This window comes from Schistocerca cancellata, chromosome 6 (genome assembly GCF_023864275.1).
Source record: "Schistocerca cancellata isolate TAMUIC-IGC-003103 chromosome 6, iqSchCanc2.1, whole genome shotgun sequence".
NCBI lineage: Eukaryota > Metazoa > Arthropoda > Insecta > Orthoptera > Acrididae > Schistocerca > Schistocerca cancellata.
Genome location: NC_064631.1, coordinates 114,636,351 through 114,650,936, shown reverse-complemented (window position 1 = coordinate 114,650,936; position 14,586 = coordinate 114,636,351). Strand labels below are relative to the sequence as shown.

General features: G+C 40.5%; 1 protein-coding gene across 1 annotated transcript in view; it reads right to left on the bottom strand.

Annotated features, from left to right (window-relative positions):
* The window catches only part of LOC126191581 (39S ribosomal protein L3, mitochondrial), a 78,632-nt gene that overhangs the window by 53,796 nt on the left and 10,250 nt on the right, over positions 1–14,586 (bottom strand). Inside the window, exon 3 of the mRNA XM_049932514.1 lies at positions 11,880–12,125. Within this exon, the coding sequence (XP_049788471.1) occupies positions 11,880–12,125 (246 nt within the window). The remainder of the gene's footprint in view (positions 1–11,879; positions 12,126–14,586) is intronic.

Sequence of the window (14,586 nt, the reverse complement as noted above, 5' to 3'; positions counted from 1 at the left end):
TGCTGAAATTTTTCTCAAAGGGCAGATGGTTATGACCTGGTGATTGAGAATGGGCACAGCAAAGCTGGTTGCCTGTTTTGTGAGTATCTACATTACGCGGTTGAAGAAGGTTCAAACCCAGGGTTGATGGTAAGGTGTTGGACAACCCTGCCTCACGACAGAATGTGAAGATCAGAAGCTTGCCACTCTACAATGCAGGGCTGGTAACAATCTGTGGCAGATCTGATGAAGTACACTACTGGCACAGACACTGTTCAGTGCACATTGTTGAACATGCAACTCTGCAGCAGACAACACCTAACTATTCCCATGCTAACCCAACAAAATCCTTTATTACAATTACAGAGGGCATACGACCACTGGCATTGGACTGTGGGTCAATGGAATCATGTTGCCTGATCAGATTAATATTTCTTGTTACAGAAGGTCAACTGTCGTGTCCAGATATGGTGACATCCAAGAAAATGGCTACTAGAAGCATGCAGTGTGCCATGGACTCTGCCCAATGGGAGCAGTATTATGCTATGGTGGGACATTCACCTGAGCTTCCATGGGACCTGTGGTAGTAAACAAAAGCACCACAAAAGCTGTGGACTACAAAAACACTACTGCAGGCCCCCAGCATACCTTATTGCTTGATGTCTTTCCGACAGTGGTGGCATTATCCAGCAGGCAGCAGGTTAACGGTCCATCACGAGGCCAGAATAATGCTACAGTGATTTGAGGATAGTGAACTCACTCTGATGTCTTGGTGACCCAATTCACCTGATCTGACAAATGAGGTCACACTTGTTAGCACACTGGACTCACATTTACGAGGACAACAGTTCAAACCCCTCCCGCATCCTTCCCTAATCTGAGCTTGTGCTCCATCTTTAATGACTTCATTATCGACAAAATGTTTATCACAAAGCTTTCTTTCGTTAATGACATTTATTATAAGGAAGGTACAAAATAGCTGCAATGTAATTATTAGTCTTTATTTCAAGACAGATCTGTTTTGGCTTTCGTTGCCATTTTCAGGTAACCTGTAAACACAATGTTGGTGAGATTGTTTATTTACATAATATGCCTCAAATATTTGATTGCTTACAAATTTGTACTTATATCTAGGTGAATCTGATGTCCACATTACTTCTATAGTAAACTGTTACATAACTGTTGGTGCTCAGCCGCGGCTAAAATTACGTAATAGTAATATTTCTTATAAATTGAATATGTTTTGACAGTTACCTGATAGTTCTCTTACTATGATGTTGCATGTTTAAAAAGTACATGGGAATAGACAGCAATGATGTTATTTCTTGCTGGTTGGATTTCAACATAAGCTATCTTTGGTGGTTGTGTGTTATTTGTTTTTAATTTTATCCCTTTTGCATTCCAGTATTTCAGTAAAGTTTTTTTTAGGTCGAAGTTGTTTAAAATTTGTATGTTCGTTTAATATTTCTTGTGCACAGTTTCTCATGTATACATAAATTTCTAATTTTAATTAATTCTAATCCTACACGTCCTTCCCACCCCTCCCACAGTGGTACTCCACTGCCAGACAAACCTACACAATATATTCATATATTCATCCATCCACACTCCACCCCAGCTCCCAACTCCTTGCCTCATGGCTTATATTCCTGCAATAGACACAGATGCAATATCTACCCCATACATCCGCCCACTGCCACCTACTCCAGCCCAGTCAGAGGCATCAATACCCCATCATGGCATCTACCAGCAGGACTATGCAATGTGTCACAGAGCCCGCAGTGAATGTGGATCATTTGAAGAGCACCAGGATGAGTTCACTGTACTCCCCTGGCCACTGAAGTCCCTGGACTAAAACCCAGTCAAGAACCTGTGGGGCCACTTCGATCAGGTAGTTCGCGCAATGGATCCTCAACTGAGAAACGTAGTGCAGCTGGCCACAGCACTGGGGTCGGCATGGCTCCATATCTCTGTCAGTACCTTCCAAAAGTTCACCGAGTCTCTTGCTGCATGTCTCGCAGCAGTCTGTGTGGCAAAAGATGGTTATTCAGGCTTTTGGCAGCTGATCACATTAATATGACTGGATAGCGTATTCAACAAAGAACTGTCTTCGTAATTACTGTCCATGAAAACTTGGAATAGCAGAGCGGTAAGTTAATCTTTGAACTACATTCATTCTTTATTACTATGTGTACCCAAACACATCCATCTTTGTAACTAAAATAAAGCAATCTTCAACCCAAAGTTTGGTTTGAACGCCATAATGCTTTGGTTGGTTGGTTTGTTTGTTTGAAGAGTAAAGGGACCAAACTACAGTGTCATCTGTCCCTTTTTCCTCATGTAAACAGGTCTTGGTATACCACCGTTCAAAAAAAGGAGCCAGGGAAAGTAAAAAGGCACGAAACTAACTGGGAGTCAAGTTATATACAATGCTGTGCAAAACATAAAGACAAAAATAATTGTTGCATGATGTTTCACCATCAAATAATATAGCCTGATGAAACTTCAACCTTGCAGAGGAAGAACTGCTACAGTAGAGTACAGAAGGTAACTGAATGAAATGCGCAATGTGCGAATGGAAATGACACTTTTATTCAAAGACAATAATTACACTGAAATCACTATGATTAATGATGGTCCAATGACTACAGTGTAATTACTATCCTTCAAGAAAAGTGTCATTTCTTTTCATCTCATTGTTTATTTCTTTCAGTTACCTTCTGTTCTATACTGTAGCAGTTCTTTCTATGTGTGGTATAAGTTTCCTCATGCTATATTACTTGGCAGTAACACATCATGTCAAAATTACTTTCATCCTTAAGTTTTGCACAGCAGTTAATTAACAGGAAGAAAGCAGCCACTGCTAGCTACTTCAGTAAACTTTAATGACAACAAATTGTGACTAATGACAGGAGACAATTACTGTGAAAAAAGCTACCGTGAGAAAAAGCCACCATTCCTTCTATTATAGTATACTGTTATTGTTTTCTGTTTATATTTGAAACAACTGACAGGGAAAACAAAAGAAGCAAACCAAAAGGAGAAAACATGCACTAAAAGGGGAAAAAAAGCAGTTGGAGGTATTAAAATAATGTAGCAGATGACTTGGGCTTGTTGATCGCAAAAATAAAAAAGGATGAACCAGCCACTCTGTATTTCGGAGGTAAAGGTCGAGTTGAGGTAGTAGATTCTTGAGGTCTTTCCCAGTGCCAGTAATCCTGGTTCCACCCCACATAGGTTATGGGCATTAAAGTCACCAAGAAGTACAAAAGGTGGGTGGGGGGGAGTTGGGAAACAAGTGCAGCCAATACATGGTACAGCACTTCACCATCTGGAGGAAGGTAGATGTTACAGATGGTAATTTCCTGCATTGTTCTCATCCTGACAGCCACAGCTTCTAAAGGTGTTCGAAGGGGCACAGGTGCGCTATATACAGAGCTAAGGATGTAAATACAGACTCCACCTGACATTCTTTTACAATCAGTATGATGTTTGAAAAACCCTTGATAGCCACAAAGGATGGGGGTCCGCATTGCTGGAAACCAGGTTTCCTGAAGGGCAAAAAAAACAGCAGGTGTAACACACTTAAACGTTGTCATAACTCAGCCAGCTGGAGGGGAAAAAACCACTGCAAATCCACTGGAGGATGATGCTGTCTGTCGTCTGCAAAAGCACAGCATGAAGGGACCAAGGAGGCAGGTTATGCTTCAGGATCATCGCTGGCACTGGTTGAGCAGTTGTATCATTTCCATTGCAGCTGAGGTGTCAGCAAGATCTAGGTCCTCAGGGAATGCTAAAATCTTCACCTGTCCTCAGACGCGGAACTGGCAAGGAGTGATGGCGTGGGGGCCAGTAGATGGGCATCTACATTTTGGCATACATGGCGAGTTTGCAGCTCAGGCATCAACAATACAATCCCTGTGTTGTCAGGGGCCACGAGCAAGAGGGTACATGATGGTACTGCCACAATGGACTGGCTACTGTGCTGGATACTGTGTGTTGCGAAATCTAATATTGTAATGGGGGTGAAAGAGGACAGTGGACTATGGAAGTAAATGATGTGCAAAGAGGTGCAAAAGGTCTAATTGCACAATGGATATTTGGTGCATTGTGCACCATGTAAGGTGCCAGCACTTCAGAAAAATTTGGGAAGTGTGGACATCAAACCCTAAAGGGGACAATGATACTGAAGGCTGGATAGTAGGAGATTTCTTTTAGTCGCCTCTTATGGCAGGCTGGAATTCCGCAGACCTATTCTAACCCCTGAACCCACAGGGGGGGACAATGCTTTACTATGCATGGTCTTACTGTAGATCACCTACCTTTGCCTTCCTCAGATCTATGAACTGCTTTACCTAGCAAGTTACAGGTGTACTGAATCGTATTACTTTTTTGTTCGTTTCTTTTTTTTACATATAAGCTATATGTAAACTGAATGAGTTGTAAACTCAGCGAAAGGTAAATTAGCGAGTTGTTTTGTGACAAGGATAATGTTTTGATACACTGTTAAATATCTGTATGAAACAAAGTAAGGAAAACGCCATTCAATTTATTAATTCATGTATCTTCAGCCTTCTGTTTCAGGAAGTGGTAGCATACGGACGTTTTCTTGGATCTGTCATACCAGCATTGTTAAAAGTGTGTATTTTTAACTGTTCATTAAAAGTATTATAAAAAGTTATTAGAAAAAGAATATTTATTCGTACGGCTATATGGTCAACTCCTATCTGTACATCATTTCACTTGCCACCGAGATCCTACATCAAGAGGTTCAGTGCAAACAAGAATAATTTACGCAGCATCTGGAGGAGTGTTCCTGCATCGACATTATCACAATCAAGACTAAACACAATGGAATTAATGTGAAGGTAATGACTCAGGCTTGATAGGCTGTAGTGCCTCGAGAATTTTGGGGTAAATTCTAGAGACACTCATATTTCACCGTCTCAAATCATGGTATTTTAAGGATGAGTGTGAGAGAACGGAAATGTGTCTACTGCGCCACAGTTTATGTGTGTGCAGGATGGACGTGTGTTACAAGAAGACTAAAGTTGCGGTGGTCTATCGGCACTGACATATGGTGGCCGTGCACGCCTTGGAATCTGTATGTCCAGTACAAGGAATAATCAAGGGCTATTCTTTGGTAGTGAAACAGTAGTGACTGTTGGGAATAAATAAAATATGTTTTATGTTGAGACTCTTATACTGTGTTGTTTGACTTGCTAGGAGCAAGAACTGTTTTGACAAGGACTATTAAAACCAAGAGAGACTGTAATGATGTATGTTAAGTACTAAGGTTTTCCAGATGGGGTTGATTTGCGAGACTTGAAAGTGCATGTGAAACTTGTGTGGTTGTTTTATTGTGAAGAAGAAAATATAGCAAAGTTGATATGAAAGTATTCTGAGAGTAAGAAATCGTTTCAAAAGTAGAGAAGTAGTTCAGTATCATTTCCCTAACCAGCACAAAATCTTCGAAGAAGCATTGTGAAGATCGACACAGCTGTCTGTCATGAGAAGAAGATCGGCTGCACACAATATGTAAATCACCCACAACAGATGTGCGAGTCTTGCACCCCAGTACCACACAGTCTCCGGTCGTCAGGAAAACGTTAGAACATGGCGACCAAGTGACACGACTCGAAGAAAAAGGGAAATTCTAAGCCAAAAACGGGAAGAAGATATTTGAGTTGACATAGTAACCAGGCAGAACAAGACAAAGAAACTGTTGCACAGAATTGGATTCTGCCTAAAAGGAAAAAAGGGTGAAAAAGTTAATAAGCAATGCACAAAGGAAGACACAGAGAATAGTTCGACTAAGAAGATTTGGTGTGGGGAAGTAAGCAGTCCTCACACATACATCGGTCCAAACGATGCTGACGCAGTATCCTGCCAACAACGCCGACGCGGTAACCAGCAGCCGTCGCTGACTGCAACTGACATTCACCAATACTGACTTCGTGTCCACTCACCGACGCCGCATCCAACATTCGACACTGCCAGCGCCCGTGCTGTTCACCAGTGCCGATTCTACACCTGCTCACCGATGCAGCATAGACCTCTATGATGGGTGAGCGAAAAACAATAACTGTTTGGTAAAGTTGAAAGAACTGCAGAACAATAAACTGTTCGTGTAGTTATTGTACACAATATTGTATTTTCGGTTAGATTCGGGGGAAAAAAGAGAAAGAAAGAAAGAGAGAGAGAGAGAGAAATAGAGAAACGGATAATATTCAGAAAGTTGGAGAAACTTCAGAACCAGCCATGGCCATGACGGTGAATAAGGAAATGCCAGACTTGTCTGAAGTAATAAATTTAATCAAAGCTCAGAGTATACAATTAAATACTAGATTAGATGAACAGAGAGCAGATTCAGCTTCTTTAAGACAAGAAGTAAATGCATAAAATGCTTCGTTAAGACAGGAACTGAGTGTTTCTTTAAGAAAGGCATTGAATGAAACTAAGTGCTCAAAGTCTTAAGTAAGATTCAGTAAATACACAATTGAACATCAAATTAGATGCTCATAGTGAGGTTTTAAGTAGCCAAAGTGAAAGCTTAAACATTCAAGCAACAAATATAAGTTTGCTTAAGACTGAATTTGACAGTCTGAATAATAAAGACGAGAATCTGAAGTTAGATTTAAAGAATGAACTAACCAGTTCTTTAAATACCCACATTAATCAATTATTTACTGAATTTAACCAGAGACAGGATGTGCTTATCAAGATTTAACTAAGAAATTAGAATTTGACATTGAAGATACGTGTAACAATTTAAAATCGGAGTTTAATGAAAAATTTGGATTATGTCAGAATGTATGTAAGGTTATGTTCGATGCAGTGAAACGAAGACTACATACGTTAAAAGATAGTGTAGAAAGACAGGATAAGCTGATTCCTCTTGTCCAATTGCAAATTGCAGGTGTCAACACTCAAGTCGATGACGTGGAGAGAAATTTTAAAGAAAAGCTAGCAACCTCAGACACCATATATATAAGCAGTCTGGAGGAACAGGTAGAGGAAATAATCGAACAAAAAGTTGCCGAGAGGGTAAACCCAGACAATGTTCCGTCTCATTTAGCTTTGGAGTTTAATGGTACAAAGAAAGGCATCGATAGTTTATGGAATAAATTCAAACCTGTCCATGACAAAGCAGAAAATAGGATAACTTTACCTGCTATTGGGATATGTAGTAAAGTGGTGACTGTTTTGTTGTGGGTAGACTTTCACACAAAATTTAACGAAAAGTACCAGTTTGTGTTCGCTCAAAAGAGGTTAATATCAGATCCATGGGATCTGGGCAGAGTCACATCTGTTCCCCAGGGACGTTAACATTCCGCGTTAACGGGCAGAGTGACAACTGTCGGTTCCTGAGTTGTTTTCGGTGTTACTTCCACATTAGTTTTCCTACACCAAATTCCCTTCAAATATTCAACTATTCTGTAATCTATTCACAACCTCTTAAACTATCCTATCATGTTAGTATTTAAGTGACCAAATATGACTAAAAGATTGTGACTAATGTAAGAGAATCATGAATGAACAGTGATCTCTAAACATAAAAAGGAACAAACAGAATAATATTCTAGTAGAAGGTATAATATGATGGTAATATGTAAACAGAGTGACATCAAGATGGAATGAACAGAATAGAGTTTCCTATTTAAGAATAATATAATATGAAGTGACTAATTAGATGACTATTTTATACAATAGTGTATAATTTTCTAATTTTATAGAATATTTTATACCTTTTGATGAGATGTGATGTAGACGGGGAGGGTTTATATCGATTTTGAAAGAGGTGGGTAGCGTAGGTACAAACGTGACTAACACTACACACACACACACACACACACACACACACACACACACACACACACACACACACACACACACATTCAGACAACCCTCGCAGACAAGTGTGACTGATTCTTCACCATTTGCCGTTCCATGGGTTTTGCTAAGATTCTTTCTTCGGGGACTTTAAAAGTGAAGGTGAGAATGCCCATTGTGCAGGAGACGTTTAACATCAGACCTCCTCCGGCTTCTCACTCAATTACTGGCTAAGTAGGGATCCTGTGGAAGGGGGGGGGGGGGGGGTGAGAAGGGTCTTCCTGTCTTTCGGGCTATCTTCTTTTTCTCCTATGATCTTAGCAATCATCTCTATTTTTTCCTTTCATACTTCTCATCTGAGTACTGGTCTATCTTTCCCTCTTTCCATATGCATATACTTCTATCACTGAAGTCCTCATTCTCAATGGTTTCCTATAACCTTCAACTTATTTCAAATAAGTAGGCCGAAGAATCAGGCTGCACGAACACACTTCAACATACACACAAAATTACACTTAGGCACAAACATGAAAATTATGGGCTAGAAACCTAAAGCAATGTCAGAACCGCCGAGGGTTGAAGGGGAATAAAGACATATGTACATCTGGGTAGATGCACATATTGTACGGTTGATATATGACGGTTCTGCATCGTCCTATTTTTTTTTTTAACTTGCTTCTTATATATTTACACATAGGTATAAGAACAGAGATGGTTCTATATCGCACAAGGGCGTGTGAGAAGTGAAGGAGAGTAGAAACTAAGGAAGAACTAATGAGCATATGCCAGGGAAGAACTAATAGTGATAATTATTTAGGAATATCAGTAGAATATTTGTTCTGATGATTTGTAGGATAGTGGGACAAGTATAGAATAAAGAAAGGTATGATATATTGAATTATGTATAAATATGAGGTCTGCTGAAAGCATAGAAGTTGAAAAGTAGTGGAGGACTCTAGGGGATCAAAAAAGGTACCCAGAGGTAAGAGTGAAGTATAATTGAATTTTGCCAGGTAATATTTTAGCGACAGTATACATAAAATGCATACTAGGGCAATGAACTATGAAGCCTACTCAGGAAGGAAGGAGGAGGGTGCACCCATCATTTATTGGATGGAAAAGGGCAGGTAGGCAGACCCAAGAAGGGCTGACCTATACTGTGTGGGCAGGGGCACCAAGAAGGGGATTGACCTGTATCACAGTAGATTAGGAAGTTTAAAGGGGCACAGCTACCAAAACAGAAAGAGGAAGAGCATTCATAGTATCAACCTGTATGTAAGGTATAAGTACTGTGCCTAAAAGGAAAAGGGCAGTACTGTGACAAAAGTCATACATTTTGTAGAGATTATTCTGGTAAGTTTGAATTCTCTATTCCACTAGCATTGTCAGGTTTTATATTTATAAGTGTCTGAAAGAAACTTTTCATTTGACAAGAGTTCCTCCAGGCTACAGGAAATGGTAGTTAATGAAATTAATACGTACTAAAGAAAAAACAGTACAGAGGAGAAGAGAAAAAAACAGCATAATTAAGCATCTATGATACCTGGAGTCTGTGATTGGAGGTTAAGAATGGGAACAAATGAGATATGTTTTATCTGGAGACTCTTATACTCTGTTGTTTGACTTGTTAGGAGCAAGAATTGTTTTGACAAGGGTTATTACAACCAAAAGAGACTGTAATGATATATGTTAAGTACTAAGGTTTTCCAGATGGGGTTGATTTGCGAGACTTGAAAGACTTGAAAGCGCATGTGAAACTTGTGTGGTTGTTTTATTGTGAAGAAGAAAATATAGCGAAGTTGATATGGAAGTATTCTGAGAGTAAGAAATCATTTCAAAAGTAGAGAAGTATTTCAGTATCATTTCCCTAACCAGCACGAAATCTTCGAAGAAGCATTGTGAAGATCGACACAGCTGTCTGTCTTGAGAAGATCGGCTGCACACAATATATAAATCACCCACAACAGATGTGCGAGTCTTGCACCCTAGTACCACACAGTCTCCGGTCGTCAGGAAAACGTTATAAAGCACCTACTGAACTTGATTTAATTATACTAAAAATATTGTGCTTTGTGTAACAGATCGACAATTTCAATGGCTGTGGTGATTATTCGGTACCGCACACTACTGGAAGCAGCAGTACGTAATACAAATTATGTTTATTGAGCTTGAATGTAATGGTCTGCTGATATTGGTATGAGTTAAAGTTCAACAGAGACTGTGTACAGATTCATAAATTACGTTCAAAATTCTTTCCAATCAATTTTTCTAATTATTCAAGCAATTATTCATCCAGTTCTATTGCCACATCCTATTCACAAGGGGGCAGGGTGGGGGGGGGGGGGGGGGGTGTTTGAGCCTTGGACCTTTGGAAATGTAATCTGAGACTTACCCACAGAGCCATACCCTCCCCAGCCATAAGATATCAGAATTACTTTCTTAACCTGTTACCAACAAAATAGTGTAATCAGCAGGTTTTAATAAACAGAATGATTTACACATAACTGATAATGTAATATGTTCATGAAATGTAAATTAATATTACTTCATACTTTTCAGTATGTATTTCATAGTTTTAATATGGCAGACGATCTGAATAATAAACCTTATTTACAATATATTTTGTTGCTGGCTGCAATGTCTGTTTCTCATTAGTAATGTGTTAGAAATGAAGTAAGGATGGAGGACTAGGGTTTAAAATCCTGCTGATTCATTAGAGACAAAACACAAGTTCAGATAAGGATTGGCTATGTAGGAAATTCAATGTGTTCTTTGCAAAAGGCATCATATGGAAGTCACATTAATTAACTTGGGGAAATCATGGAAAACCTAAATTTTGTACAATCAAATGGGGCTTCTGAATCTCACTACTCTTGAATGCAAGTCCACTGTATTAACAACAGCACCTCATATAGCTTGTGAGGAGTGTGGTTCTAGATTCAGATTATTTAGACTACAAGGGTACTTCAAAAAGTAATGCCTTGAGTGCCATAAAACTTTAATAATGAACTTATAACACACAGATTATTACTGCCACCTACACAGGACTACCATGTGTTTGTACACACTTGTGCCATTGTTGAACCAAGGCATCAAAACCAGTTTTGAAAAATTCAGGATACTGCTTCTGGACCCATTTTTCTCAGAATCATTTTAAAGTTGTTGATAGTTATCTCTAACACATCTGTCTCCTCGTATCACTTTATCAGCATGTAATAGTTGTTGCCGACTGGCTGCCGTGCAATTTATCTGCAGTGCCCATTTCTCCATTAGCAAACTTCTTCACCTTTTTTTGCTGATGTTCACTATAGGCTGCCCTACATTTTCTTCATGGATAAGGTTACAGCAGCTTCAAATTCAGGAGTCGGGAAACAAAACCCTGAATTTTTCAAAACTGGTTTTTATGCCTGAGATTGATGAAGGCACAAATGTGTGCAAATGCAAGGTGTACAGTTCAGGCTATGATCTTTACTAATCCCAACGTTACATCTTCATCATCAAATTAAGTTTAAAAACTGTCTCCTGTAACAAAAAATCCTCCAAGGAATATTAAAGAGATCAGCACCATCATACTATTTTTTCCATGGAACACACGAAAAAACAAACAACTGACTTCAATGTATTGTGTTGGATATTTTATGTGGTGTATTAAACTGGAGTGTTTCGGTAAATTCATCAGACGTACTGCAAGACAGAAATACTAAACTGTTCAACTCATAAACTCCCATGAAAACTGTAACTGACTAGCAAGAATACATTCACATGCACAGGAAATTGTAATTAGTGGACTACGACTTATTAAATGTGCAAGTGAGTCTGTAACCAAAATAACTGATTGAGTAGTTCTGTAATAATAGGTACTGTATGAACTCTGAAAAATGCTGAGTCTAAGTTTGCATTGCTACTAAATAACAAAGAAATGATATTATGTGTGTACTCATGTGTCAGAAGTCTAATACTAAACACAATGTCTGCAGTTATTTAACAACAGAGCAAAATAAAAAGAAGATGTGGAGTGCTTATCCACATTTTAAAAAGATTACCTCATTTGTTTAGTTGGGACTTACCTGCAATAGTGTTGTATGTATTTTGGAGCCATCTTTCAGCCACATTGGGTAACAACCAATTTTCTTTGCAATAACACCTGTTCTCCTCGTCTTAGGAGTCCATTCACCACGTTCCAAAGGTGCATTTTTGAGTGGGCTTTGTTGACAGGTAAGTACTCCTCCAATAACAGCTGGTGGTCCATATTTATCTTGGACTACTTCCTTGATAAATGCTGAGTTTTCTTGAGTCAAATTTTCATTATAATTCTGTGAAAAGAATTTTATAGCCATTATTATTGCTTATGAAAATGAAATGAGGATGACAAACAGATACACTCCTGGAAATGGAAAAAAGAACACATTGACACCGGTGTGTCAGACCCACCATACTTGCTCCGGACACTGCGAGAGGGCTGTACAAGCAATGATCACACGCACGGCACAGCGGACACACCAGGAACCGCGGTGTTGGCCGTCGAATGGCGCTAGCTGCGCAGCATTTGTGCACCGCCGCCGTCAGTGTCAGTCAGTTTGCCGTGGCATACGGAGCTCCATCGCAATCTTTAACACTGGTAGCATGCCGCGACAGCGTGGACGTGAACCGTATGTGCAGTTGACGGACTTTGAGCGAGGGCGTATAGTGGGCATGCGGGAGGCCGGGTGGACGTACCGCCGAATTGCTGAACACGTGGGGCGTGAGGTCTCCACAGTACATCGATGTTGTCGCCAGTGGTCGGCGGAATGTGCACGTGCCCGTCGACCTGGGACCGGACCGCAGCGACGCACGGATGCACGCCAAGACAATAGGATCCTACGCAGTGCCGTAGGGGACCGCACCGCCACTTCCCAGCAAATTAGGGACACTGTTGCTCCTGGGGTATCGGCGAGGACCATTCGCAACCGTCTCCATGAAGCTGGGCTACGGTCCCACACACCGTTAGGCCGTCTTCCGCTCACGCCCCAACATCGTGCAGCCCGTCTCCAGTGGTGTCGCGACAGGTGTGAATGGAGGGACGAATGGAGACGTGTCGTCTTCAGCGATGAGAGTCGCTTCTGCCTTGGTGCCAATGATGGTCGTATGCGTGTTTGGCGCCGTGCAGGTGAGCGCCACAATCAGGACTGCATACGACCGAGGCACACAGGGCCAACACCCGGCATCATGGTGTGGGGAGCGATCTCCTACACTGGCCGTACACCACTGGTGATCGTCGAGGGGACACTGAATAGTGCACGGTATATCCAAACCGTCATCGAACCCATCGTTCTACCATTCCTAGACCGGCAAGGGAACTTGCTGTTCCAACAGGACAATGCACGTCCGCATGTATCCCGTGCCACCCAACGTGCTCTAGAAGGTGTAAGTCAACTACCCTGGCCAGCAAGATCTCCGGATCTGTCCCCCATTGAGCATGTTTGGGACTGGATGAAGCGTCGTCTCACGCGGTCTGCACGTCCAGCACGAACGCTGGTCCAACTGAGGCGCCAGGTGGAAATGGCATGGCAAGCCGTTGCACAGGACTACATCCAGCATCTCTACGATCGTCTCCATGGGAGAATAGCAGCCTGCATTGCTGCGAAAGGTGGATATACACTGTACTAGTGCCGACATTGTGCATGCTCTGTTGCCTGTGTCTATGTGCCTGTGGTTCTGTCAGTGTGATCATGTGATGTATCTGACCCCAGGAATGTGTCAATAAAGTTTCCCCTTCCTGGGACAATGAATTCACGGTGTTCTTATTTCAATTTCCAGGAGTGTATTTAGGTCTCTCTGATTTTAAGTTCGCTGGTTCAGCAAATGATTCTCAGTATCAATTGCAGATAGCAGACTAGAGTATCTTACCACAGATAGATAAATGGAGACAACAAAGAGCTCTCCAAATATTACAAGCAAGAAACACATGCAGCAGCAGCTACACTCATACTTTTTCCTACTGGAAGAATTTGCATCAATCATAAGCTGCATGGGCAGCCTATCTCAAAGCACTGATCCATAGGTGTTGATTTTTGTGTGAAAAGCAAAACTAAATAATCACATGCTGAATTATTAGCGTGTGAAGTAATAATTATGTACGCGCCCAATAAAGAAGTTTGTACACAGGCACTGAAATTAACAAATCTTGAACAAGTATTGACAATACCAAAATTTTTTAAATTTCAGATACAGCACAGCAGTATCTCGAGGAAATCAGCATATCTTTAATACAACTGTTTAAAATATTGAATGCTGCACAGCAGAATTTTAATGAGTCAACTATATTCTGTAAAACAGTGTTCTTAATCACACCACAGAAGGTGTGTTGGTCTTTTTTTCTTTGTGAGATACAGAGAGTACAAAAGTACACACAAGAAAACTGCTTTTGGGGAGCATCTTCGAGAATCTAAGGATAATATGGTTGGCATTGACCACAATTTGAAGGTCTTACACAATGCCCCTAAAGGCAAGAAACTTGATATTTTAGAAAGCATGCAGATATACAGCCACAGAAAACCTATAGAGAAAATTTTCTTAATGATCAGTTAGATTTTGCTTATGACAATTTCTTCAGAATATTTCATGATGTTCTATAAATTCAGTGTGTTTTAATTAGATTTCGCTATGTACCTTAGTTTCCATAGTTATGCATCAACTGTTTCTGCACGTAAAAAATTCTGTTTGCCCCTTGGGCTTTCAAAATTCTGTTTGCCCCTTGTACCTAGTTATTTCATTTTGGGCTACATTTCGTGCCCG